Genomic DNA, 27,892 nt, shown 5'->3' with positions numbered 1-27,892 from the left:
AAGTTGCATCAGCAAGAGAGGCAAGGTCACAGACCGGACGTTTGGCTGCTGGGGCCCCCAAGATGTGGATGCACAGAAGGGGACCCAGAGGCACAGACAAGCAGGGTAGAGGAGGTGGTGTTCCTGAGAGGGGGAGATAGCAGGCTCCTCCCAGAATTCCAGCCCCTGAGAGTCAGATGTCCTTGGGGTCACCTGCCAATGTCTCACCATTCAGTTCTGAACTGCTCAAGGGGGTGCGCCCTTAGCTACCCACAATGCAGATTACAACAGGGCTCCTCCCACCCACCCCCCAGGACACCTGCTAAGGTGAGTGTCCCACCACACAGTAGGACATCTCTCCGCCCTCCCCCCCCATCATCTGTGGTGCTCCCAGCAGATAGGATAGCGAGCAGGCACCCACGGCAGGCTGTGGCCTAAAATAAACTCTTTTATTGCACATTTGTGTCTCAGGCTATTGGTGGGTAAGAACCCCTCCTCCTTACTGCCCATCCCAGTGACACGGGTACAATCTGGAATCCTGGTCCAGCTGTCCGTGGGGGGTAAAGGTGCAGGGCTGTGGCCCAGGAACCTTCTCTGAGCCAGACTATGGTCTGCCCAGGGCCCTCTTCATGGCAGGGAGCTCAGACCTGTAGGGGGAGGGAGCAGCGTAAGCTGGTGGTCAGCCACAGGTGCAGGAGGTCTTTCTCCCCTCTCGCTCATCCCCCTGGGTCAGCGCCTGCCCACTCACCATGGTTGTACTTGCACTGCTTCAGGGCCTCGCTGAAGCCCTCACACAGGGACAGGTCACTCTGAGTGGTTGAGCAGTCCAGGAACTGCTTGATCTCGTAGGAGCAGGGTCCCATTTGCATGGGCTGGGGGGCAGCGCGGGCGGGGGCCTAGGGGTGCAGTCCGAGAGGCAGCAGGGTCAGCTCAGGGATACTACCTGAGGTGGGTTCCAAAGCTGGGGGCTGCCTGCCCCTCCCCACCCCTCCTGGGTGTTCCAAGGGTTCCAGGCCCTGTCTAGCCTTAGCAGCTCTATCTGTGAAACAGGGTGGCCCAGCAGCCCCTTAACAGCTACTCAGCTAACACAGACAGAATTTCCCCACTGCCTCTTAAAGGGTATATTGGACAGGTGCAGGGGAGGAAGAGAAGGTTCTAGAAAAGGCTAGCTTTCTGCAGGTGCTCTCATAGTGTGACACCCCCCCACACACACACAACAAGTTCTAGCTTCTTCCTGGCTCAGCCATACTGATCCTCATGACCCCTGACCCAACCACTAAGCCTCGGGTGGCTCTCAGGACTGGTGGGGCACCAGCAGGGGACCAGGGACAGGTCCCCCGTGGTTCCAGGCTGCCAGCCCTTCGCCCTTGCTCCCAGAGGCTGCAGTGCCACCAGGGCTTAGGACACTCAACATCCTTCCCTTTGACCTTGAGTGAAGTCTCTGGGCCTGGGTTGCCCTATCACCGAATTGGCTGATTGCTGTCCACCCCAGGGGGTGAGGGGGAGCGGTTTGGCCTCGAGGGAGGGGCTGGGAAAGAACAGAATAGCACTTGCTGTTCCCGGACAAAGTCCTGGCCCTAGGGCAACAACACACCCGGTCACTCCTCACTGGACACTGCTGCACTTCCTAGGTGACCTTGAGGGAATCCAGCCTCAGTTTCTCCTGGCCCCCACCGCTCACCTGCTGGACAGCAGGCTGGGCAGGCTCCGAGCTCCCGCCGCTGAAGGCTCCGGTCAGGGCGCTGCCCACGACGTGCCCCACAGCCGAGCCCACGGCGACCCCAGCGGCAGTGGACGCCATCTGAGCCATAAGACCTGGCTGGCCAGACGGGGCCGGGGCCGGGGCGGCAGCAGAGGGCGGCGGGTGCGCGGGCGGGTGGGCAGCGGGGCGGCTGCGGGGGGTGGAGGTGGGGGAGAGGAAGCAAGGTCAATCCCGGATGGCCTCCAGGCTTTGTAGCTCCTGGAAACGACCCCCCTTTACCCCCAGAAAGGTGGGAGACCCCCCCGTCCTAGGCACGTGGTTCCTGTACCCCCGCCCCTCCCCCTCCAAGATGGCGCAAGAAGCAACCAAGGTCATTCTGCGGGGCGCCCTTGCAGCAGCGCCCGAGTTTCTCTGGGAAGACCCCTGCCCACGAGGCGCCTGTGCCCCTCACACCTGGCTGGCCGGGCGGCCATGCTGCGGCTGCCCCGGGGCATGGCGGCGGCGGCGGCGGCGGCGGGGCGGAACTCGGCCGGGGCGACTTAGCGACAGCCAAGGTAGCGGAGGATCTCTCTCCAGCACGCTAGCTGCGACGCAGATCCCTACAGGCGCGGGGGGGCGGAGCTGGAGGCGGGTCTCGAGGACACGCCCCCGCGGGAGGTGCCTCGGTGTGCTGCTCCCTCCCACCGCACAGGGTTTGACACTCGCCTGGCTGGACTCGTCTCGGGTGGACTCGAACCGAGAAGAGCGGCCCTGGGGAAGGACAGGTGCGACCTAGGACCCTTCCCCCCAGAGTGGGCGTCCACGCCTCTTCAACCCCAAGGACACCAAGCCGGCGCTGGCAACTTGGACAAACATAAGCCACCAGACATCCCCTCCAGCCTTGTGTGCCCTCAACCCCACTAGAGGGCTCACTGCGCCTGGGCCGGCAGGTGCACCGCAGATCACTCACGGTGCTTATGCAACATGTCAGAAGTCTGTCCATCCTCAAAGCCCTGAACTGAGTGCCTGGAGGCATCAGCTTGCCTCGGGTCCACCAAGCGCAGGGGACTCGAGGTTTTCATGGTCTTTTCTGGGTGCCTTTGGCACAGTTTGCATTTTCTCCCTTAGATGAGGGAGTCGGGAGGGATCCTAACCTCTTCACCCTCTCTTTCACTGTACATTGTGCCCACCAGGGCTGCTGTGGAGAGAGTGCGATCTCCAGGACTTGCAGCACCCTGGGGGCAGTGGTGGGGGGCACTGGTCACCAAGAGGGAATCACAGTGAGGAGGAGGAACAGAGGGACACAGGTGGCTGGGTTGGGTCTGGTGTGTTCCTGGGGCGCGCGCTGAGCCACTGAGCCATGCATCCCACATGTGGAAGCCATGTGCGCTATTGTGCTCTGACTACTCACACCTCCCAGCCAGGCTGTGAAGCAGGGCCCTCCTTCAACCCGTGTTCAGCTTTTGTTGGGAGAAGGGGCGGGGCCTCCCAGGAAGGTGAGCATCCCTTCCTCACAGACACCCAAGCCAACTCCAGCTTTTCTACCCCTTTGCTCACCAAGATCCTGCTCATCTGGTTCCTATTTGCCAAACAGAACCATCACGGGTCTGCCTCCTGCGGGAAGAACTCATCTTGCTGGCTGGCTACTGGAAGCACTCCCAGGATCTGCACTGGAGGGGGTTGTTAGTCCAGCCCCCATGACTCAGGGACTGCAGGTTCCACAAAGCATGGCCGTACACCCTTGGAGGCAGTCATGCCAGCTTAAGGCCTTTAAACATATTTAACAGGGGTAGTAGTAACTGTGGGGTAGTAGGCTAAGCCTCTGCCTGCGGCACCAGCATCCCATATGGGTGTTGGTTTCGTGTCCTGGCTGCTCCTCTTCCAATCCAGTTCTCTGCTAATGGCCTAGGAAGGCAATGGAAGATATCCTCAGAAAGAGAGAGCAAGAGATATATCTTTTTTTAATATTTCATTTTATTTATTTGAGAGATAGAGTTACAGAGAGAGGGAGGGAAAGACAGAGAGAAAGGTCTTCCATCCACTGCTTCACTCCCAGAATGGCTGGAGCTGGGCCTATCTGAAGCCTGAAGCCAAGAGCCAGGAGCTTCTCCCAGGTCTCCCATGTGGGTGCAGGGGTCCAAGCACTTGGGCTATTGCCCTCTGCTTCCCCAGGCCATAGCAGAAAGCTGGAAAGGAAGAGGAGCAGCTGGGACTTGAACTGGTGCCCATATGGGATTCCAGCACCGCAGCCAGAGGCTTAGCCCACCATACCACAGTGCTGGCCCCAAGAGAAATATATTCTATCTGCTGGTTCACTCCCCAAATGGCTGCAATGGACAGAGCTAGGCCAAGCCAAAGCTAGGAGCCAGGAGCTTCATCCAGGTCTCCCACATGGGCCCAAACACTTAGGCCATCTTCTGTTGCTTTCCCAGGCACATTATCAGAGAGCTGGATTAGAAGTGGAGCAGCCGGGACATGAACCGGTGCCCATATGGGATGCTGGCACTGCAGGCGACAGCTTAACCTGCTTTACAATGCTGGCCACCTGAAATTCTTACTGTTTAAAGTGATTCATTGGGGCCAGCATCATGGTACACTTCCGATCCACCTCTTGCTAACGTGTCTGGGAAAGCAGCAGAGGATGGCCCAAGTTTTTGGGCCCCTGCCACCCACGTGGGAGACCAGGATGGAGTTCCAAGCTCCTGGCTTCAGCCTGGCCCAGCCCTGACCTTTGTGGCCATTTGAGGAGTGAACCAGCAGATGAAAGCATATGATTCTCTCCTCTCCCTCTTTTCTCTGTAACTCTGCCTTTCAAATAAACAAATAAATCTTAAGAAAAAAAAAAAAGAAATGCTGATAGTTAAAAAAATAAAGTGAGTCACTTCTTAAACAGATTGGCCAGTCTAGGCAGTAAATCTCACTGCTGTCTTTCCTCGGCTCGCCCTCTAGGGGTCACTGTGGAGTCTTCCTGGAGAAGCTATGACACCCCCCCCCCCCCCTTTCCCTTTCTTGGCCCAGGCTGGATGCCCACAGCCTCCTCCTCCAGCAGCTCAGGGCCCTGCCTGCCAGCATGGGAGCCACTGCCAGAATCGGGGCCGGAGGGCTACCTGGGACAAGGCCGAGACCGCCTGCTGGGGAGGCCAGGCTGGTGGCACCTCAAGGGGGTCCCACAGCACTGGAAGATCAGGAAGGAGGCCCCAGGAATCCTTCCAGCAAGTGGGTGCTACCCCTCCTTTGACTCCTGCTTCCTCTCCCTCTTGTCTCCAGAGGGACCTGCTGAGCCCTGACCTGGGGCCAGTTTGTGAGCCCCCGGAGTCCACTGGAGGACTCCAGACAGCTGACTGCCCAACCCCTCCACTCCCCTGCTGGTGTGGAAGGCCTGGCCTTCCCCTCTCCGAGGCTCAGTTTACCCATCTGTAGATTGCCTACGGTTCTGCTCCAAGCTGACAGGGTGGCTGGCCAGCGTCCACCGGCTGTCTCGGTTTCCCCTGGGATAACTTTTAATATCCCTGTCCTCACGGGGACTGCTGTGGATCAGGCTGGCTCTGAGGAGTTGGGGGAACTTGCTCCTGGGTAGGACCACCTGTCACAGGCCAGCAGAAGGTCAGAGGTCAGGCCACCAAGAAGACCCTACAGGAGGCCCCTTCCAAAGGTGGGGGCAGCAAGTGGGAGGCGTGAAACCCAGACTCCTCTCTAGGGACACTCACCAAGGCGTCCACCACCCAGCGGGGAAACTGAGGCCCAGGGTGGCACTGGCTGGTGCGGTCACCCAGCACCCGGCTTTCCACGGACAGCGCTGGGCCCGCCGGCAGCCAGGACCCTGTCTCCGGCCCCCGACCCCTTCGGGGCCAGCTGGTCCGGGCCCCACCTCCCCCCAACCACCCAGGCGGCGGCAGCCGGGAGAACAAAAGGCGGCGGGGGGGCGGGGCCGGGCGGGCCGGGGGCGGGGCGGAGGCTATAAGGGGCGGTGGCCCCGCGCGGCCCAGCAGGCCCAGCAGCCCCGGGGCGGATGGCTCGGGCCGCCGGGCTTTGCGGCGCGGCCCCGCGCGCCCTCCTGTTCCCGCTGCTGCTGCTGTTGCTGCTGCTGCTGCTTCCGCCGCCGCCGCTGCTGGCCCGGGCACGGCCGCCGGTGAGTGCCCGCCGCCGGCCGGCTGCAGCTCGCTGAGAGAACGCCAGGCACGCGGCTGGGCCCAGTGGCCGAGCCGGACCCCACGGGGGCGCCCCGGGTGACCCTGCGCAGCCGGTACCCAAAGCGCTTTCTGGGCCTCCTGGATGGGTGGTGGGGATGTGATAGATAGTGAGCTTCCCGTCACTGGAGGTGTGCAAGTGCAGGCTACGCGGGGATGGCTCGGGCTGGTAGGGGCAGGACTCCATGCAGCACTCACGCCCCCTAGGAGCATGGGGTCCCGCGCGCGCCGCAGCTAGGATTTGGGAGTGTGCGTTGGCCCGAGGTCGCAGCGGGAAGTGGCTATGGGGCCCCCTATTCATCGTGGGGACAAAGACCTGCAGGGCGCAGGTGGGTGTCCACTTCCAGGTGTGCAGTGGGATGGAGGATAAAGCAAGAGCCAGGAGATGCAGGTCCCCTGGGCACCTGCAAGTGGCTGAGTGTGGAGGCTTGGAGCTCCACCTGTAGTGGGGGCGGGGGGATGCCACAACAGTGCCTGCTGCTGGGCACTGAGTTCATGCCAGGCACGCTGGAAACACTCTGTCACCTGTAACTGCCACTTTGACACTTGCTCAGCGTCAGCTTGGGGTGAGATTCCGAGCTGGGCTGTTGCCTGTCACTCGGCAGACCTGCAGGGAGCATTTGGGGTCGCCTCCGACGTGTTTATCCCTGAGCTGCCGTCAGCAGGGCCAGGAGAGCTCTGTAAATATTTATCCATCTCAGTTCCTGGCTTCCAGGGCTGATGAGAGCCCCGCCACCCAGGGGGATGATGCTGGATGTGGCCCCTCCTCCTGGAACCAGCTGGGGATGAGTGGGAGGCTCAGGGGAGAAGATAAGCCTGCCTGCAGACAGGCTGTGTGACATGGGCAGGTGGCTTGACCTCTCTGAGCCTCAGAAGGTAGTGGTGCTGCATAGACCAGCCCAGGGATGAACCCAGCTGCCTCACTGCCTAACAAATGCCTGCTCTCAGGGTCACCTCCCACTGAGAGCAGAGCATAGCTGGTTAATTGAGAATCAGGCTAATTATTATTAATGGTTAATTATCCCCAGTGGACTGAAAACAAACAGAGGCCCAGAGAGGGATGCCCCTAGCCTGGCCTTACCCAGTGGTCTCCTGGCCTAGCCTGGGGTCCTCCCTGGTCTCCCCTCCACGGGGTGCCTCCCAGGCTCTGCACTGGAAGTCGGCCCAGGGGCTGACCTGGTGTTCCTGAGCTCTGTGGAGAGACTGGGTCAGCCGAGAAATTCCTTGAGCGTCTCTGAGGCTGTGGGTCAGAGTCTGCTGAGAGGTGGGTGGGGCCAAGCCCGCCAGGCACCCAGCACAGGGCGGGCCAAGGGAGGCTACTGGACAAGGAGGAGGGACTTCCCTGGAAGTACAGCCCAGGAATTTGGGGTTTGGAGATTAGCCAAGAGGGAGGGGACGCTGGACAGGGCAAAGGAGGCATGAGCACCAGGTCTAGGCCTAGCTCTGGGCTGACTTGCTGTGTGACCCTGAGCAATTCCCTTGACCTCTCTCGGCTGTTCCATACTCCAGGAAGTGGGGGTGGTGGCCGCTCCCCAAGGCTAAAGATGAGCCCCCAAGGTGGCCTGTGCCCCTCACTGAACCCCAAAAGTCCTGAGAGGGCTATGCACAGCCACTTTGGGAATCAGCAAACTGCTTCACTCCAGGCCTGGCAGCTCGGCCATCTCTCTGGCTCTGGGCCAGAAAAGATGACATTTGGCAAGTCAGGGGTACAGGGTGTCCCATCCCAATAATGGAAAAACCAAGCCCCACAGCTGTTAACACGGTGGGCTGAAAACCCAGTCAACCAACCTGGCCAGGGAGCAGGGCTGTTGGGGACACCTGTATGATGCCCCGTCTTCTCTGGGCCTGAAAACTCCCTTCTGGCTGTGATGTGTGTGTTGCTGTAGAAAGTCTGGTGACTTCGAGGAAACCTCAGGGAATCTGGCAAGAACAGATTGCTCGGCGCCGTCCTCGTCCAGCAAGAGACAGAGACCGAACACTTTGCACGGGGTTCCTTTATTGCTCGGCAAGCAGGAGATCCAGCTTCGATCTCTTCTGGGCAGGAACTTCCCTTACACCCGCGTAGCAAGGGTTTATATGCACAATACACGTCACAAATCAGGTGATAGGCTAGAAGCGCGGGGATAGGACAATCTCGTGGCAAGGCGGGAAGGAGCGAGCTAGAGCGGGAAATCTAAGGCGGGAAGGAGCGAGCAAGAGCGGGAACTCCCTGAGATGAGGAAGAACCCGGAAGCAGGGAGTCGGCGCCATCTTAGGGGCACGGTTCCTCCGGTCTGGTTCCCTACATCTCCCTCCTTTTGTTTTTGCACAAATCACATCCCCGACGGCCCTGGCTCATGAGGGCCGGGAGAATATTTACTAGGCAGAGAGTAGAGGTGCATACCCAGCGTGCTTGTGATCCGTTAGTTACGGAACTTCAAGGGCCTGGCCACAACCCCTGATGTCTCCGTTAGGGATCAGTTTTTATTCCCTTTTGCTGGGGCAGGCTGGGAATTGAACCTGCATGCATATGCATATGCTCTCCCAGGACCCCCGGAACCCCCGGGTGGACTCCTGCTGCAGTACCTTTGGTCTCGCATACCCAGTTTTCGCTCCCCGTCAGGGATGGGTGATACAGCCCAATGAATGAGAGGGGGAACAAGACAACTCGAGGAAGGTGTGTGCCTGATGGAGGCATTGTCCATATGTGAGGCGTGAGTAGGGATGGGGGGACGAGGGTTTTAATCGCTTTGTTAGCTGTTGGTGGCGGAGCTGGTCCTGTGGGCCTCCGCCATCAGAGATATGCACGGGTGCCGTAGTGCGCCAGCACGCCCACTGTCCAGGCGTACCAACACAGGGGGCTGAGAGGTAGGGGGATGAATGGACTACCTGTGGCAAATGGTCAGGACTAGAGGACCTGCGAGTACTTTGTAACTGGGTGGCATAGTACGACTGACCGCCAGAAGTGCATTGGAAGTATGAGGAATCGCAAGAGCTGTGCATGGATTCTTGAAAGGTCGAGCAAGGACAGGAGTGGTTTTTGCTATGGGGATCAGAAACGCGGGGTTTGGGCACACATATGTAGCCGCGTGGTAGGCCGGGGATCCCCTGGGGGGGCAGATATGCAGTTTTGTCCCCACAATCAGCTGTGGCGATGTGAGTACGCTGCAGTACGGTGTTGCTGGTCCCCCCCTTGCAGTCGCAAGGGTTGCCTACGTTCTGCAGTAAAGCAGTGGGGTTGGAGTTAAAGCCCGCATAAGAGCCAGGGAGCAAAGCCGCTGCCAGTATGAAGAAGCGGAAGGGGTGCATCTCACGTCTCGTTGTTTTGTTGCAATTTGTCGTCCTGTGAGAGCGTGGTAATCTCGGTTATCTCGGGGGAGATGTCGTCCGTAGGTGATAGAGGTGTATCTTGTGGCGGCGGGGCTGTTTTTCTGACCAATCTTTCCGGTATCCAGAGAGGTTCTCTTCCAGATTCCTGTGGGAAGACACAGACCGCGCCTCGGTTCCAGCATAATACCGGATCCGGGCCGTACCACTTTCCCGTGAGGACATCTTTCCAACGGACATAGCCTCGTGAAGATGGCTCCTTTAACATGTGTCTCTCAGCGGGGGACATAGAATGATCTGTCAAATTCAAAAAGTTTATAGTAAACAGTGCAAGGGAGAGGCGCATTCGAGGGGTTTTGCCCGTGGCAATTCCCTCCTTTTGTTTTAAGAGAAAAGCCTTGAGGGTTCGATGAGCCCTTTCAATTATGGCCTGTCCCTGAGGGTTATAAGGGATTCCAGTTTTATGTTGTACCTGCATACGGGTGCAGAAATCTTGGAATGATTTACTTGTGTATGCAGGACCATTATCTGTTTTTAAAGTTTTTGGTTTGCCCCAGGCTGCCCATGCAGCAAGGCAGTGATTAATGACATGGGTGGTACGCTCACCCGTCTCCAGAGAAGCAAAAATTACTTGGGAACAGGTGTCAACTGACACATGAACATACTTTAAGGTCCCAAACTCGGATATGTGGGTGACATCCATCTGCCAGATATGTCCTGGTAGTAATCCTCGGGGATTAACCCCCACCGAAGGCACAGGGGTTAAAGTAGGGCATGCGGCACAATGGCGAACAATATCGCGAGCGGCAGCACGAGAAAGACCGAATTTGGCGGCAAGGGTTTTTGCGTTTACATGGAACTCTGAATGAAACTGGATAGCCTGCTCTTTTAGGGAAGAAAATTGGAGTATCCAAATGGGGCGTGTGGCTTGATCAGCTATAGCATTGCCTGTGGTCATGGGTCCAGGTAAGGAAGAATGAGCTCTAATATGAGTAATAAAGAAAGGAGCAGACCGATTCCAAATAGATTTTTGCAGGGTGAGGAAAACTGTCGCTACGGAGGATGAAGAATTGACTAGTCCTGCGGCCTCAAGGATAGACACAGAATTAACCACATAGCGTGAATCAGACACAATATTGACAGGTCCGGGGAAATCAGAGAAGACTTGGTTAACTATAAGAAGTTCAGTTACCTGGGGGGAGTTAGTAGCGAATTGGAATGTTTTTGGCACAGATCCTGAAACAACATATGCACCGACTCCTGTTTTAGAACCGTCGGTATACACTACTGGGGCTCCCTGTAAGGGCTTTTGGGATGTGGACTTTGGAAAAATAACTGGGTGAGACTGAACAAAGGTTAGCAAAGGATCAGAGGGTGTTCTGTTTGTAATAGTTGCGGAAGTGGAGCAGACTAAAACCGCCCAAGCATCAGTACAAGCGATTAGCACACGTACCTGTTCCATGGAATAGGGGACAACAATGGTGGATGGTTCGCGTCCAAAATGTTGGATAGCCCTCTGAATGGCTAGGAGAGTTATCTCCGCCACTGCCACGGGATAGTAACTAATAGATCTAGTAGATGACATTGAGGGATGGATCCAGAGGAGAGGCCCATCCTGCCATAGGACCGCGGTGGGCTGTTTAAGGGTGTCGAGGACCCAAAGAGTAAGGTCTCCCGCAGGGTCCCAACGTTTTAGGGCAGCTTTACTAAGGGCATCGTTGACAATTGACAGTGCTTGTTTGGCCTCAGAGGTGAAGGTTCGGGGGGAAGCAAGATCCGGGTCTCCTTTAAGTATATTAAAGAGGGGCTGCAATGCAGCATTAGGAATGTTAAGGTAGGGCCTAATCCAATTGATATCCCCTAAAAGTTTTTGTAAGTCATTTAGAGTGGAGATAGCATTGATTTTTATTTGAATTTTTTGAGGTCTAATTTGAGTAGGGGCGACTATAGCCCCAAGATAAGAAACTACAGACGACAATTGCACCTTATTAGGTGCAATATGCAGCCCTGCCCCTTCCAGCACTTGTTGGAGTGTACTGTATAAGGCCAGGAGCCTCTCTGCTGTGGGGGCTGCACACAGTAGGTCGTCCATATAATGTAGGCACCTGCAGTCGGAATATCGGTCTCTAAGAGGTTTTAGTACTTGGGCTACATAGACTTGACACATGGTGGGGCTATTAGTCATACCCTGAGGCAAGACTGTCCACTCCCAACGCTTGTCCGGTTGTTCCTGGTTCTGGGTGGGGACAGTAAAAGCAAAACGTGGGGTATCCTTTTTGTCCAATGGAATGGAAAAGAAACAATCCTTAAGATCTATTACAATAACAGGCCATTGGTTGGGAAGTGCCGAAAGCAGAGGAAGACCACGTTGCACAGGGCCCATAGGCTGCATCTGTGCGTTGACTGCCCTAAGATCATGTAAGAGTCTCCATTGACCTAATTTTTTGCGGATGGCAAAAATAGGCGTATTCCATGGAGAGGTGGATGGGATCAAATGACCAGCGTTGACCTGCTCCAAGACCAGAGTGTTGACTGCCTCCAGTTTCTCCTGAGATAGGGGCCACTGTGGAACCCAGACGGGTACGTCCGTTAGCCACGAGATGGGTAAAGGCTCCACTGGTTTAGGAGGCGAAACAGTGACCCCTAGGAAAAACCCAGGCCAACTTTACTTGGTCTTTGTTTTGGTTCAATGGGGGAAGGGTGGCCCTGGAGCTGGACACCGAGTCCCTTGCCTGGGACGTAACCCATATTTTGTAGCATAGATCGTACTGCAGGGGAAGTGGTGACCAAAGCAACATCCATTTCGGCCAGGACGTCTCTCCCCCAAAGGGAAATGGGTAGAGGTAAAATGAATGGAGAAAACTGTCCTCTATGACCCTCGCTATCCTGCCATGACAACAAGGCTGCACTGATTTTTGGGAAATGAGCAAAACCAAGTCCTTGCAAGGTTTGTTCCGCCACATTTGTAGGCCATGTACTAGGCCAGTCCTTTGTTGCTATAATGGATTTGTCGGCTCCTGTGTCTAAAAGTCCCTTAATGTCCTTGCCATTAATCTGTAACACTAAAGTGGGACGTTCATTTAAAAGCATATGTAAGCCGGTAAAATTAATGCCAGAGGACCCAAAGTTACCAGCGCCGCGAACGTGGTTTTTAGCTGGGATTAAAGAGTGAAGACTGGGCAGTAATAACATTTGTGCGATACGGTCTCCAGGATTGATTACTAAAGGTCCCTGAGGGGCCTGAACCATGATCTTTACTTTACCAGTGAAATCAGAGTCAACTACCCCGGGGATCACAGCTAGCCCTCGGAGGGCGGCGGAGGACCGACCCAACACTAATCCAACCGAATCCGGGGGCAGAGGACCGGAGCAGTCGCTCTCCACTAATTGTACCCCCATCTCCGGAGTTAAGAGGAGAGGGGAGGTGGCGCGGAGGTCCAGGCCTGCGGACCCGTGAGTGGCACGGGCTGAGGGTGCACTGGGTGTAGCGCAGACACGGGAGGTGGAACCTGAGAGTAGATTTGATTTTGGGGGCTCCTCGCTGGGTTGGGGAGCCCCCTCTGGCCGTTTTTTGGCCCCTGGGCGCTACCTGTAAGTGGGTTGCCATCGATATCGAAAGCAGAACGGCATACCTCTGCCCTATGAGGGCCCTTGCGGCAACGGCGACAAGGCTCTATGCCTGAAGGCTGTGCCGTGGAATACCCATGGCTGAGATTGGGGCAATCGCGTTTTCTGTGACCCGGTTGATGACATTGGAAGCAAAGTCCTGAAGATATGGGGGGTCGGGTCGATTTAGATTTTGGACTGTTTTCTTTGACTTTTGCCAGCATCGCAGCTAGGCCCGCATTAGTAAGTGGCCCACCGGTATCTCTGCAGTATTTTAACCAGGAGTCCAGAGATTTATGTCTATATTGTCGAAGAATGTTTTTGCACTCTTTATTAGCCTGCTCAAAAATAATTTGTTTGACCAGTGGCTGAACGTCAACCTCGGAAGGGAAAATACGCGACGCAGCCTCAAGTATGCGAGCGACAAAATCAGCGAAGGGTTCGGCCGTGCCCTGAACGATCTTGGTGAGGTGGCTAGCTGAGTCACTTGGATTGGACGCCTGCCTCCACGCACGTTGGGCACAGTTGGAAATTTGCCTGTATATTTGTCTAGGGAATTGGGTCTGGTCAGCCTGATAAGGTCCACGCCCTAAAAGCATATCAGCATTCCACGTAGGGTGGCCGTCCTCAGCATTTTCATCTGCCTGGTCATGACAGCACTCTGTATTCATAGATTGCCACAAAAGAAAGCCGCCTGGACTTAAACAGGCCCGAGCCAATTGGGTCCAGTCGCTAGGTGTTAAAATGGACTGGCCGACTGATTTAAGGAGTGACAATGTGAATGGGGCTGTGGGTCCATAGTCATGGACCGCAGCCTTAAGTTGTTTTAATACTGTCATGTCCAATGGTTCGTGCCGGGCCTCTCGCGTGCCCAAAGCCAAAACAGGGTAAGCCTGAGCGGGGGCAGCGGGAGCGCCAGTTCGCAACTGTTTCCAGGCTTGTTGATGAAACTGTCTGCCTGAAAAAGGTGGCACATTTGGGACGTTTAATGGCCATGGCGGCACGGGTGTTAGATGGGGCTGAGGCACGCCTACATGACCGCCAGTAGGAGGCGCTGCGTCTTTAATCTGATGGGCGGGCACGACATCGATAGGAGGAGCCGTAGGCACTAGAGGGCGTAAACAGGCATCTTTTAACTTTTGCCGCAGCTGCGCATACGTAGGAGGCGGGGATTTAGGATCGCCGTCCCCTTCCCCCTCAGACTCAGAGGAGGCGGAGCCACATTCGGAGCCTGAGGCCAGTGAGGAAGTCTGGCATCCCGTGTCCTTAAATTGTATGAGGTCCCGGGCGCCGTCCGAGCTCTGAGAACGAACTTCCTCGAGAGCCTCGCGAACCGCCGTAAGAGTCGGGCGGTCCGCTCCCACCGACCTCTCCTCTTGGAGGCACGCCCGCAGTAGTTCCCATAAGGGGAGAACAACGGGGTCGATATCGGGTTCCTGGGGATCGTTAACTGTGCGCCGGAGATCCTTTCCTAATTTCTCCCAAGACTCAAGAGTTATTTGGCCCTCGTGGGTGAGCCACGGCGCAAAGAAATCAACACTTCCAAGGAACCTGACAAGTGTGGTCTTAGAAACCTTAATCCCTTTGCTACGCAATAATGCTTTTAACGGATTAAGCAACATTGAATGGCTAGATGAATTTCCCATTTTCAGTTTAAAGCGGGAAGACACGTCCGCTATCTTATTTTCAGTTTAAAGCGGGGGAACAAGTCTGCTATTCTTTCAGTTTAAAGCGGGGAAACACGTCCGCTATCTTAGGGTGCGTCCACCCTCCAACCACGAGATATACCTCACTCGCGGGGCCCAGACGGTAAGACTGACCTCGCTTACCTTCTACTTACCGGGCAACGTAGAGGAAGCTCCCCGTACGGGCCACCAGCTGCTCGGCGCCGTCCTCGTCCAGCAAGAGACAGAGACCGAACACTTTGCACGGGGTTCCTTTATTGCTCGGCAAGCAGGAGATCCAGCTTCGATCTCTTCTGGGCAGGAACTTCCCTTACACCCGCGTAGCAAGGGTTTATATGCACAATACACGTCACAAATCAGGTGATAGGCTAGAAGCGCGGGGATAGGACAATCTCGTGGCAAGGCGGGAAGGAGCGAGCTAGAGCGGGAAATCTAAGGCGGGAAGGAGCGAGCAAGAGCGGGAACTCCCTGAGATGAGGAAGAACCCGGAAGCAGGGAGTCGGCGCCATCTTAGGGGCACGGTTCCTCCGGTCTGGTTCCCTACAACAGATTTTCCAGGTGTGGGAGGGGAGGGGACATTTCACAAGGATGTCACTTAGTACTTTGTTGTGTGGCCCCATCCTCATTTGGCAGATGGGAGAGTAGAGGCTAACAGAGATAGTGACTTGTCCCTGGTCACCTTGGTACAAGCTTAGGCTTTCAGAACCTCAGGACTCGGCTTTTGCCACTGCACCGCGAGTGCCAGGATCCAGGGGTCTGGGCGTGGACTTAGTGCCTCGGCGGGGAAGGAGAGGCAGAGAGGGTGGTGAGTGTGCAGAATGGGCATTGATAACCCAGCCTTACTCTCTGGTCTGCTGTCCCAGGCCTCACCTGGAGGGACATAAGAGAGGGGAGCTTTCTGGCCATGGGCATACACAGAGCTGGCAGGTTCTGGGGCTCTCAGGGGACAGCACAGCTCCACCCTTCCCAGAGAGGGTCCCCCTACTGCTGCCGGGCCTGGGGCGAGAACGGTGTAGATGATAGGGACAGTATGGCAAGGAGAAGGAGCAGGCTCTTGTGGCTCACTGCCCAGACCTGGGGTCCACGTGCTCCGTGTCCCACCTTGAATGTGTAGGGAGGTTCAAGACCCTGCCCACAGAGTGGCCGGCAAGAGTAGATGCTTGATAACTCCTCATTCTTTCTCTTCTGTCGTCAAGATGAAGCCAACCTAGGCTGACTCAGCTCCCAAAGGGCACAGCAGAGGTAGCAGGGAGGGGATCGGCTGCAAGTACAGACAGCCTGCTGCCTGCCGGTAGCAAACTGCAGAAGGTGCTTCACAGCTCTGGGCTGCACTTCCTCATCTGAGAAATGGGCACGATGAGGGTGCAGTTGGTGGGAGATTCTGTTGAGGGGGAGAGAGGGGTGCTGAGAGCATCTCCGTGGAGCTGCAGGCAGGGTCTTGGCTCGCAACAGTAGCACACACTTAGTAAGTCAGCCCAGAATTGGCTGGAACCCACAACCTGCTCTGCCTGGTCAGAGACTAGGGGGAAGCCTTAGTAGCCCCCAGCTCTCCCTGTCCCCCCACCCTGGGTGATTCAGATAGCTCATTTGTAGTGGGGTGTTCTAAGGGGTTGAGTCCTCAGCTCTGGACTTAGGAGCACGGAGGGCAGGGACATTGATGGGAACCCTGGGAGGGCTGCCAGGGGCTGAGGCTGGGGCGGGGCCTGACAACCAGGCTCCTGCCCCAAATATAGCCTCCGGGAGGCTGCAGCTGTCCAGACCAGACAGGCCCTGAGGAGGCAGGTGCCAAGCCTCTCAGCACACAGGAAGGAAGGAGGTTTGGCTTTTGTCACTGTCTGTTCCCTCCTCCCCCTGTCCCCAGCCAGACCCTTGAGGTTTGTCTGGGACAAAACCAGGGTTCTCACCTGGCTCCACGCACCCTCGCTGAGTGACTTCGCAGGGTCTCTCTCTCAAGCTCTCTGAACTTTTCCTCCCACACGGACCTCTGCCCTGGGGACCTGCAGAAGGCCGGAGGCCGAAACTCAGATCCAAACGAGGCTGTGACAGGGTGGGACCAGACCAGGTGCCTGGTGCCTGGCTGCCCACCCCGCCTTGCCCTTGGGAACAACACTCTAGGGAGGGCACTCCTCCCTGGGAAGAGGCCCCTCCTCCCTGGGGGAGGTGGGCGGGGCATCCTGAGCCTGCTCCTGGTGACTAGGGAGGGGCAGAGCCAGGTTACCCAGGTGCGCTGCAGAGCTCAGTGGAGGTGAGTTTCCTGGGGGGCGGGGGAGGGGGAGCGTCGAGGGTGGGGAGCAGGAGGAGTTTGCCTGGTATCCCCTCCAAAGTTTTGGGTGGACCTATTCCTGGTTGTGTATGGAGGGTATACAGTCAGGGGCTCAGGGCTTCAAGATCCCCCAGTCTCAGGGGTCACTCCTCCCAGACCTCCCTAGCCTGTGTGGCTGCGGTAGATGGTGACCGCCTAAGGCCCTCCCTGAAGGGCCAGAGGCAGCCTGATGCCTTGAGGGTCTCAGGCTAGACCAAGCCCTCACGTTCTCTCTCCTGTCCAGGACACCCACCGTCGCCACCCTGGGAGGAGGGGACCACAGCCCTGGCACGCAGCTCTACCCAGTAGCCTGGTACCTGCCCCTGCTTCCGGGGAAAGCCCCCGGCCCGCCGGCAGCCCCAGACCCCCCCGCTGTGGCGTGCCTGACCCTCCTGATGGGCTGAGAGCCAGCAACCGACAGAAGCGGTTCGTGCTGTCCGGCGGGCGCTGGGAGAAGACAGACCTCACCTACAGGTAGGGGGCTAGGGCCACCGGAGCAGGACTCTGTGTGTCCCTGTGTGAGCCTGCTGCCCTCACACCTGCTTCCTGAGACAGGTGACAGAGTTAGATCTACATGGTTAACAGCCCTGTGTGCCCTCACCCTGAGCTACCCTGAGAGCCTAGCTTACACACACATACCCGGGCTGATAACCTGGCTGGCCTGTGTCATCCCTGAAGGTCTCAGTGTGTGCCTGGGGACAGATGTCCAGCCACCCAGTCAGCCTTTCCTGGGAACCTTGAAAGGGCCAAGCCCTGGGACTCCAAAGTAGACAAGGCAGACCTGGCCTCACCTCCTGGAAGGTGGCTCTGTGCAGGTGGAAACAAGGGAGGCCCCGGGGCCAGATCCAGGGCAGGGAGGCCCTGGAGCAGGTGGGGGGGAAGCCTTACAGACTTACAGAACAGTCAAGGGTCATATTGCATTGGAGCCAATAAATGGCAGGGGCCTGAGATGTGTTTCTTGGGGGCGGGGTGGGGGTGGGGGAGGAATGGGAACCAAGATGGGACTCAAGGAGCCACAAGATCCCCAGGAGCACCACCAGGACTAGAACATGGTCTTGGGATCTTGGTCCTGCATTCTTTCCACCAAACGTATACACCTGAGTATACACGAGGTCCAGAGCACACCTGGCTGTGACTCTCGTGTGCACACACCTGTTGAGCATCCAGGGCCACCTCCTGGCCCCTCAGCCATCAGGGGCTTCCCTGGCCTGAGACCTAGACCCTTCCACCTGCCCCCAGGATCCTGCGGTTCCCATGGCAGCTGGTGCGGGAACAGGTACGGCGGACGGTGGCAGAGGCCCTACAGGTGTGGAGTGAAGTCACGCCATTGACCTTCACTGAGGTGCATGAGGGCCATGCGGACATCATGATCGACTTCACCAGGTGACTGGCGGCCTGGGACCCCTCTGGGAACAACAAGCCCTACCTGCCGGCAGCCACTGACTGCCCCCTCCCCCCAACTGCAGGTACTGGCACGGGGACAACCTGCCCTTTGATGGGCCTGGGGGCATCCTGGCCCATGCCTTCTTCCCCAAGACTCACCGAGAAGGGGACGTCCACTTCGACTATGACGAGACCTGGACCATTGGGGACAATCAGGGTATGGGCTGGGGACCCAGGTGGGACAGCTGGAGTTGACAGGGAATGGGATGTGCTGGAGTCTGGGGATCAGGCAACTTGTGGGCAGGTCCTCATACATCTCCTCTATTTTCCAGGCACAGATCTGCTGCAGGTGGCAGCCCACGAATTTGGCCACGTGCTGGGGCTGCAGCACACGACAGCAGCTAAGGCCCTTATGTCCCCTTTCTATACTTTCCGCTACCCGCTGAGCCTCAGCCAAGATGACCGCAGGGGCATCCAGTACCTGTACGGCCAGCCCCGGTCGGCCTCCACCTCCGAGACCCCTGCCCTGGGTCCCCGGGCTGGGATGGACACGAATGAGATAGCACCGCTGGAGGTGAGGCTCAAGAGGGTGGGAAGACCCTGCTTCCAGCCCTCAAGCCCACTGGTCTCTGTGGCTGCAGCATGGTCTCTCTGCTCTCCTCCCCCCAACACTGTCCACAGCCGCAAGTCCCACCAGACGCCTGTGAGGTCTCCTTTGACGCGGCAGCCACCATTCGAGGCGAGCTCTTCTTCTTCAAAGCAGGCTTTGTGTGGAGGCTGCGTGGGGGCCGGCTGCAGCCCGGTTACCCCGCACGGGCCTCTCGCCACTGGCAGGGACTGCCCAACGCTGTGGACGCAGCCTTTGAGGATGCTCAGGGTCACATTTGGTTCTTCCAAGGTGAGTGTGGGGTGGGGGTCAGCTCAAGAGGCTTCTCAGAGCCAGGAAGTTCACGGCCAAGGGTAGGGACAAAAAGATGCATGCCGGCGATGCTACTGGCAGGGAGAGGGGGCCCCTGAAAGCAAGTGGTGTTAACTCTTGGGGACAGCTGGGACATTCCCAGATTCCCAGAGGAAGTGGCTCTGGAAATCAGGGTAGCATGGGAGGGACTCTACAGGGGGGCTGGCATTGACACATTCAACTCCCAGAGTCATCCAGAGGGGTCAAGTGATTGACTCAAGGATGCAGCTTGGGAAACCTTCCTGAGGGTTCTGTGGCTGTCAGGCACCTGTTACGGCATGGGCAGGGGCCCAGGGAAAGGTCCGCAGGCCTTCGCCATAGGCAGCCAAGTGCCAGGGAGGAGAGGGAGCCTGGGCAGCCCTCTGCTTGTGAGAACAACCCAGCCATGTGGTGCTCCGTGGTCAGCCCAGCCCGGCTCAGTCCTGTTGCTTCCACTTCCCCAGGAGGTGGGGGTGGGGCTGCCGAGCAGGAGTCCTTGGCCCACATGTTTTACCAACAAGGAAACTGAGGCTGGAGGAGTCCATGGTGGTGGCTGAACAGGTGCCCAGTGGCAGGTGTGGCCGTGGTGGGGGCAGGGGGCAAGGCAGCTTCTCGCAGCTCCCCTCTTTCCGGCAGGTGCTCAGTACTGGGTGTACGACGGTGAGAAGCCAGTCCTGGGCCCTGCACCCATCTCTGAGCTGGGCCTGTTGGGATCCCCAGTCCACGCCGCCTTGGTCTGGGGTTCTGAGAAGAACAAGATCTACTTCTTCCGAGGCGGGGATTACTGGCGCTTCCACCCCAGCACTCGGCGTGTGGACAGTCCCGTGCCCCGCCGGGCCACCGACTGGCGAGGGGTGCCCTCTGAGATCGATGCCGCCTTCCAGGACGCTGATGGTGCGTTGGACATGGGGCTGTGGGTGGCAGGTGGTGGCAGGTGGTGGCAGTGGTGTCTGGGTCCCCTGGCAAGGGCCCCGGTGAGTCTAGTTCATCACAGGTTTGGCAGCTTTCCCACAGGCCCTCCTCCTTGGTAGCCAGACTATGCCATACCCAGTGTCTGAGGGCCAGAGAAGTACAAGGTCTCACCCCAGCCCCTTGATCACAGCCGATAAAATAAGAGCCCCTGTGCACTAAAGGCTAACGACGTCCCAGGCACGGCTGTGAGTGCCTTGTATATCTCATGCAATTCTCAGATCAGCCCTCTGACATCACACCTGCTAGATGCTCAGGCAGTGAGGTCCCTAATTGGGGTCAGCCAGGCAGACAGGGGCCAGAGCCACCCAGGAAGACCTGCTCCTAATTACTGAGCCACTTGGCTTTCTCCAAAAGTGACAATGACAACTTGGGAGCCAGGTCAAGACTTTTTTTTTTTTTTTAATTTATTGATCGCGTCGGCCCCACGCGAAGGTGGGTGTCTGCCGCGAGTGGCGCTTTTTCATCAGCGAGTATCAGCTCCCCTGGGCTTGGTCCGGGCCCCTGCCCTTTGCAGGCGGAGAGGTGTGTGACGGAGAGGAGAGGGGGGCTCTCCGGCGCAGAAATGGATGATCGCTGAACCTGCAAATCAAGACTTTCAATCCAGAGCATTCTCCCCAAGACGATCCCCTCATCATGAGCCCCCCTGGGAGAGCTGTCCTGGGGTGGCCTTGGGCTGGAGTCTGGTCAGTGGGTGCAGGAATAGGGCAACGAGCACAGCCATGGTGGTGGTGGTGGGAGCTACTTTCCTGAGAGATCGGAGGTAGGCCTTGAGGCTCTGGGTCTTAGACTGGACCAGGCCCTGCAGGTAGGCAGGAGGGTGCCCTTGGTGGTGGTAGTGGGGGAATTCTGGAAGGGCAGCTGGCTTTGGAGCCCCCACCCCCACCCGTGCCCATTCCTAGGCACAGCCTGATGGGCAGGGGCTCAGGTCCTAAGGCCCACTCGTCCAGGCCCACCCTTCTCTCCTCAGGCTATGCTTACTTCCTGCGCGGCCGCCTCTACTGGAAATTTGACCCCGTGAAGGTGAAGGCTGTGGAGGGCTTCCCCCGTCTTGTGGGCCCCGACTTCTTCGGCTGTGCTGAGCCTGCCAACACTTTCCGCTGACCATGGCCTGGCTGCCCTTTGGGGGTGCTGGCTCCCACCAGGTCAGCCACACATCAGACACATGGCCATCCTACGGCTCTGGGTTCCAGGATGGAGCTCAAGTCTGCTCAGGGTGGGTGGGGTGGGAGTGCAGGCCCCTTGACCGTGGCAGGGAGGGCCATGTGGGTGGTGGTGGCCTGCCAAGTGACTGTCTCCAACCAGGCGGGGAGGGTGTGGTGTAACTTAAGTGTGGGGGCAGTCTGGGGCCGGCTCTGTCCCACCCCGTGCAGGTCACCGTCAATCCTGGGTGTCCTCGGTCTCCATCCCCAACCACCAGTGGCAGTGGGGGAGGGGGGAACTGAGGCATCCTCTTTCTATCCCTGCTGTGAGGTTCCTGTTGGGTGCTGGCGCCACAGCAGGGAGGGTGGGGACCGTGGGGCAGGGGCCTTTCCTGAGAGGTCTGTTCTGGGTTGGTGCTTGGATCTGGCTGCCTTCTGGCCGGTGATCCTCCAAACCTATTCCCCAGGATGCAGGGCCAAAGGTCTCCAGTGTGCTGCAGGGCGGGGTTCCTAGAGCCCCAACATACCTCATTCCTGTCGTGGGCCAGAACCCCAAAGCCCTCGCTCCGGCACTGGCACCCTCCAAAGCCATGTAAATGTGTGTACAGCGTGTACAAAGCCTTTTCTTTCTTTCTTTCTTTTTTACCGAGTGTTATTAAACATGGTTGTTTTCTACCTGCCTGTCTGGTGTCTCTTTGTGCAGCCAGGGTTGGGAGGCCTGGCTCAGGGTCCCCTCCTGTGCCATTCCTCCACCACGTCTCTCGTCAGACCCTTGCAAATGGTTTCTTAACTGATTCCCTGTTCCCTGCCCAGTTCACCCCTGGAGTGCTGGTCATTTGATCTGATCGTGCCATGCCCCAGCCCGGATACTGAAATGCTTTGGCTTCCCACTGTTGCAAGGCCTGGGAACAGAGCTCATGGCTCCGGGTTCTTCCTAATTGCAGCACCAACTTGCCTCCTAGTCTCACCTATCTCTGCTGCATCATTGTGCCTGCCTATCGGAGCTGCCATTTTATTAGACTGAACCGTATGACACTGTCAGTAGCAGGCTTGTCTTTTTAATTTTTAAGATTTATTTGCAAGGCAGACAGAGATCTTCGATCTACTGGTCCACTTCCCCCAAATGCCCAGGGCAGCCGAGGCTGGGCAGGGCTGAGGTCAGGAGCCGGGAACTCCATCTAGCTCTCCCACACCCCAGGGTGTGCATTAGCCGGAAGTTGGAATCAGCAGAGCCAGGACTCGAGCCCAAGCGCTCTGATATGGGATGCGGGTATCCCATAGGGTGTCTTACCCACTGTGCCAAACACTTGCTCCGTTAGTGGGCTACTTTGAATCCACTGCGTTGTTCGACCGGATACACGGATTGCTTTGCTGTTTGCCTTAGTACAGGAGCCTGCCGGCTCGGCTGTGCGTGCCACAGGGCAGCAGCACAGGGTTGGACTTGCAGACACCAGAGTGCAGACTTAAGGGGAGCAGGGAGAAGGTGTTCCTTGCAATAGCCTTCTGAAGTGCCAGCCAAAGCAAACAGCACCTGGGCCTTTGAATACCGCCAAGCCTCAGTTTTTTTTTGCTGGTGCCAGTCCCACCCAGTGTTGTCATTCCGCCCGTCCCCAAAGCCGCAGGGGCAGCTGTGAGCCTGGAGCTGGGATGGGCCGCTGCGGTCTGAGGTGGGATGTGGCAGTGCCAAGCCGGGAGCACAGCCGCCACGCCATTCAGACTTGCAGATGTAGCTCTGTCCTCCGGCCTGACATCAAGCCTCACTTCATGTCTCCTCTCCTGGGCTCAATTCCAGCCCTGGCCGTGAGACTGGGAAAGTCACTGCCTGAGTCAAGGCCTTTGTGGCTATTTCTGTCCGTGAGAAGATTTCGATTTGGGAAGTTGCCTGGGAGGCAGAGGAAACAGGTCGTGGCTCCTTTAAGGGGCCCGCGGGGGCGCGCCCGGCCTTTTGTCTGGGCGGCGGCGTGCGCGTCGGCGTCAACGCCCGCGCAGGCGCACTGAGGGCGGCCTGGTCGTCGACGGCGGCGGCGTCTGAGGAGCCCGGTGGTGGCGCGAGCACCCGCCCAGCCCGCCCTTTGCTTCTTGGCCTCGGTTCCCCTCAGCTTTGGCGCGCCCGGGCCCCGCCCCAGCCCTCCCGATTCCCCACTGCCCGGCTCCGGCCTCCTTCTTCCGCCGCCGCGATGATGATGATGGCGCTGAGCAAGACCTTCGGGCAGAAGCCCGTCAAGTTCCAGCTGGAGGACGACGGCGAGTTCTACATGATCGGCTCCGAGGTAGCCCGCGGCGTAGGCGTCTCCTCGCCCTCCCCGACCCCGCGGGCGCCCCGGGGCGGGCCTGGGCGCCAGGAGCGCGCGCGCCCCCCCCATTCATTGCCGCGGGCGGGCTGGCGTGCGCGTGCGCGCGGGGGGCGTGGTCGGGGGGCGGGGCCCCCCTCTGCTCCCTGCTGCCGGGGCTTCGGGCTCAGAGAATCGGGGTGTCCTGTGGCACCCGGGGGGCTGGAGCCCTTGGAGACGCTGGGAGCCTCACGTGCGCCCCCTCCACCCATTGCTAGGGTCGCCAACCAGGGACTGAGTGAGGGGCCCAGTCCCGCTTTGTGTCCGCAGCCCGTGAAGCTGGGGCGGGGGAGACGGTTTTGTCACCTCTGTGTCAAGGATGTTTGCTTTTGTATGGAGAAGACCCCCGGCCAGGGGCCTCCTGAGCTGGGTCCTAGAGCAGTTCTGAAAGCCTCACTTGACGCTTTGCAGAGCGGTGAACTGAGGCTGAGTTTTCGCAGGGGGGGAGAGAGCGAGCGCAGGAGACCGCCATGGTCTTACCGAAGCCGCAGCAGTTTGGGTGGTGGGATCTGTACCGAGTGCGTGAAGCGTTCATCCACCTTTCTAAAGCCCGTGCTGTGGTGGAGGTCGAGCGCAGCCGCTCAGGACCCCGTAACGGCTGGGCTGGACAATCACAGGTGTCGGTAGCATCAGGACTTCAGCGTTTTCCCTTTGTCACCGACACAAAGGGCACAGGCACTGCATTTTTCATGCTGTCGCTTAGATGCTGCTGTCCCAAGACGGCTGTGCTGGGGGAGTGGAACCAGTGGCTGTGGAGCCACCGGGGCTCAGGAGAGCCTCCCTGGGTTGTAGGCGCCTGCCTGCACACGGGATGGAAAAGGCAGCGGGGAGTTCAGGTAGAGGATGTCGGGAGGTTGTGTTACCTGATTTAATGAGTGCGCAAGGAGGCAGTTTGGCCTTGATTCTGAGTGGGTGGTACTTTTTCTTTTTCTTTTTCCTTTTTTTTTTTTTTAAGATTTATTTATTTATTTGAAAGGCAGAGAGAGGGAGAGACAGAGACACACAGAGAGAGAGAAGTCCATCCATTGGTTTACTCCCTAAATGGCCACAATGGCAGGGCTGGGTCAGGAGCCTGGAACTCCATCTGGGTCTCCTTCATGGGTGGCAGGGGCCCAAGCACTGTGGTCATCTTTCACTAGTTTCCCAGACGGTATTAGGGAGCTTGATAGGACGTAGAACAGCCTGGATTTGACCAAGAGCTTATGTTGGAGCATTGAGGGTGGCAGCTTAATCTAGCCATCTAGCACTATCTTGATGATACGGGGTAAGACAGGTTGATGGATCAGGGCTATACCTCTCCTGCCCTGTGTGATCCTCTCTGCCTACCTGTCAGTCAAATAACCCCTTTCCCAAGATATATCTCCCTTTATCTGGAACCTGGGGACAGTACCATGTAACCCTCCCCTTTCTTCTTTGTCGTCATCGTCGTCGTCTTATTATTTTTATAAAAATCAGCTACTGAGAAAGAGAGAGATATCTTCTATCCATTAGTTCAGTCCCCAGATGGCTGTAAGGGCCAGGGCTTAGCCGGGCCGAAGCCAGGAGCCAGGAGCTTCTTCCAGGTCTCCCAGGTGGGTACAGGGGCCCAAGCACCTGGGCCATCTTTAACTGCTTTTCCCAGGCCTCAGCAGAGAGCTGTATCAGAAGTGGAGCATCCAGTTCACGAACCTGCGCTCCTATGGGATGCAAGCCCTGACCAGTGCACTTTCTAACCTCCTAAGAGTCTAGAAAGGGGGAGCTCGCTCGCTCATTGTCTCTCTCTGTGGAGGAGCATGAGATAAGGAGCTGAGGCACCATTCTGTACCTCCCTCCCCTTCCTGACCCACTCTTTTCCTAAGCAATGCCCACGTATGTGTGTGTTTTCCTTACCCTTTCAATAAACCTTATCACTTTGTGCATTGTATTTGTGCCTCTACTTAGAATGCTTCTCCAGGTAAAAGGCAAGGACTTGGAATAGGGATTTAGACCCCACCTTGTCCACGACGTAGATACCCAATAGCTCCTGCCGCAGTGTGGAAGGGATGACCCAGTTCCTTTCTCTTGGGAGACAAGCAGTGCATTCAGAGAGGTGGGCCGGCCACAGCAACACACCCGGTGCCTCCCTGTGTCATCCACGGAGCTGCCTCGGGAGAAACCCACAGGTGCCGTGCGTGCCACCCTTCTCCCAGCATCTGCAAGCAGCAGTTTCCACCAGGCCAGGCTCACAGAGCTGAGAGGACCCTAAGGGATCCCTAGGTCCAGCATCTTCATTTTACATTTGGGAAACCTGAGTCCAAGGAGGCTACAGTTGGGCCAGGGAAAAGCCAGGCCAAGGGCCAGGGCCCTATGCGCTGAGGGGGCCTTGGGTGTCCCGGAGCGCTGCAGCACCTAGGCAGTGACCAGGGACACTGTTGTGAATTTCTTTCTTTCTTTCTTCTTCTTTTTTTTTTTCCTTCTATTTTTATTTATTTGAAAGACAGAGAGGGATCTCTTCCATCCTCTGGTTCACTCCCCAGTTGGCCACAGCAGCTGGGGCTGGGGCAGGCTGAAACCAGGAGCCTGGAACTCCATCTGGGTCTCCCATGTGGGTTGCAGTGAGCCAAACACACGGTGCTTCCCATGGTGTACACTAGCAGAAAGCTGGAACTGGAAGCGGAGTTGGGACCCACACCCAAGCATTCTACTATGGGATGCAGGTGTCCCAAGTGGCATCTTTGACCACTGCACCAAGCACCCACCCTTAATTCCTTTTCAGAACACGTACTTTTACCCTTGGATGGTGATGACACACAAGCAAATGACAGCAAGGGGGTCTGTGCTATGTGTGGGGGGTGTAAGTAAACTCACTGTGACTGTTCTATCGCAGGTTCCACAGCGATAGAAAGATTTATTTATTTGAGAGGCAGAGTTACAGACAGAGAGGTTTTTCATCCGCTGGTTCACTTCCCAAACGGCCACAGTGGCTGGAGCTGGGCCAATCTGAAGCCAGGAGCCAGGAGCTTCTTCTTCTGCTTTCCCAGGCCATAGCAGAGAGCTGGATCAGAAGTGGAACAGCCGGGACTTGAACCGGCGGCCATGTGAGATGCGGGCTCCACAGGTGGAGGCTTAACCTACTACACCACAGCACTGGCCCCAGCTCTGGTTGGGATAAACATTTTTACTTAGTACATATACATTGCTGGCAAGCTAAAATGGGAAAAATCATTGAAGTAGACTTTTTTTTTTTTTTTTGACAGGCAGAGTGGACAGTGAGAGAGAGAGACAGAGAGAAAGATCTTCCTTTGCCGTTGGTTCACCTTCCAATGGCCACCGCGGCTGGCGCGCTGTGGCTGGTGCATCACGTTGATCCGAAGGCAGGAGCCAGGTGCTTCTCCTGGTCTCCCATGCAGGTGTAGGGCCCAAGCACTTGGGCCATCCTCCACTGCACTCCCGGGCCACAGCAGAGAGCTGGTCTGGAAGAGGAGCAACCGGGACTAGAACCCGGTGTGCGGGCGCCACAGGGGGAGGATTAGCCTATTGAGCTAATCGCGGCGCCAGTGACTTTTTTTTTTTTTTTTTAAAGATTTGTTTTATCTATTTGAAAGGAAGAGTACTAAGAAAGAGAGAGAGAGAGAGATAAAGAGAGAGAGAGAGAGCAGAGAGATCTTCCATCCACTGGTTCATTCCCCAGTGGCTGGGTCTGGGCCAGGCCAAGCCAGGAACCTGGAACTCCATCCGGATCTCCTACTTCATTGGCGGGGCCTAGGCACTTGGGCCGTCTTCTGCTGCTTTCCCAGGCACATTAGCAGGGAGCTGAATCAGAAGTGGAACAGCTGGGACTCAAACCAGTGTTCATATGGGAGGCTTAACCCTCTATGCCCTGAGAAGTAGTCTTGTGGGGTGAAGTTCAGAGTTACCGAACATTTGATAAAAGAGACCCAAAATAGGGAAATGAGTCCAGGTCACAGGTAGAGCCAGCACCTGTCGCCAGTCCTCACTGGCCATACCCTGTACTATGACTCTCAAGCGATCAGTTTTGAAAAGTCATCACGACAATGGGGGTATCTTCATAAAAACTTTAGAGCTAGTTTTCTCTCTTTTTTTTTTAATTTAAAAAAACATATTTTTTTTGACAGGCAGAGTGGACAGTAAGAGAGAGAGAGAAAGGTCTTCCTTTTGCCGTTGGTTCACCCTCCAATGGCTGCCGCGGCCGGCGCACCACACTGATCTGAAGGCAGGAGCCAGGTGCTTCTCCTGGTCTCTCATGCGGGTGCAGGGCCCAAGGACTTGGGCCATCCTCCACTGCACTCCCGGGCCACAGCAGAGAGCTGGACTGGAACAGGGGCAACCGGGACAGAATCCGGTGCCCCGACCGGGACTAGAACCTGGGGTGCCGGCACCGCAGGCGGAGGATTAGCCTATTGAGC

At 57.3% G+C, this 27,892-nt stretch overlaps 3 protein-coding genes across 4 annotated transcripts in view; 2 read left to right on the top strand and 1 right to left on the bottom strand.

The window, feature by feature from the left end:
• Nucleotides 1-407: 407 nt before the first annotated feature.
• Nucleotides 408-2,239, bottom strand: CHCHD10 (coiled-coil-helix-coiled-coil-helix domain containing 10). Its single transcript, XM_062182144.1, has 4 exons — nt 2,135-2,239; nt 1,661-1,871; nt 728-875; nt 408-626 (listed from the first exon to the last, which is right to left on the bottom strand). Exons 1-4 carry the CDS (start codon nt 2,173-2,175, stop codon nt 607-609), a joined length of 420 nt encoding a protein of 139 aa, XP_062038128.1. The 5' UTR covers nt 2,176-2,239; the 3' UTR covers nt 408-606.
• Nucleotides 2,240-5,669: 3,430 nt separating this feature from the next.
• MMP11 (matrix metallopeptidase 11) lies at nt 5,670-21,846 on the top strand. Its single transcript, XM_062182434.1, has 8 exons — nt 5,670-5,789; nt 16,991-17,220; nt 17,986-18,129; nt 18,213-18,346; nt 18,462-18,703; nt 18,811-19,027; nt 19,703-19,960; nt 21,006-21,846. Exons 1-8 carry the CDS (start codon nt 5,670-5,672, stop codon nt 21,137-21,139), a joined length of 1,479 nt encoding a protein of 492 aa, XP_062038418.1. The 3' UTR covers nt 21,140-21,846.
• Nucleotides 21,847-23,239: 1,393 nt separating this feature from the next.
• The window catches only part of SMARCB1 (SWI/SNF related, matrix associated, actin dependent regulator of chromatin, subfamily b, member 1), a 44,694-nt gene continuing 40,041 nt past the window's right edge, over nt 23,240-27,892 (top strand). The window contains exon 1 of one of the 2 annotated variants that reach the window (XM_062181929.1): nt 23,240-23,447. In XM_062181929.1, the coding sequence (XP_062037913.1) occupies nt 23,355-23,447 (93 nt within the window). In that variant the 5' untranslated portion in view covers nt 23,240-23,354. The remainder of the gene's footprint in view (nt 23,448-27,892) is intronic. The other variant, XM_062181930.1, reaches the window with a different exon arrangement.

The sequence above is a fragment of the Lepus europaeus genome, chromosome 23 (assembly GCF_033115175.1).
Source record: "Lepus europaeus isolate LE1 chromosome 23, mLepTim1.pri, whole genome shotgun sequence".
NCBI lineage: Eukaryota > Metazoa > Chordata > Mammalia > Lagomorpha > Leporidae > Lepus > Lepus europaeus.
The sequence above is the reverse complement of the archived record's forward strand: the minus strand, read 5'-3'. Positions and strand labels throughout refer to the sequence as shown.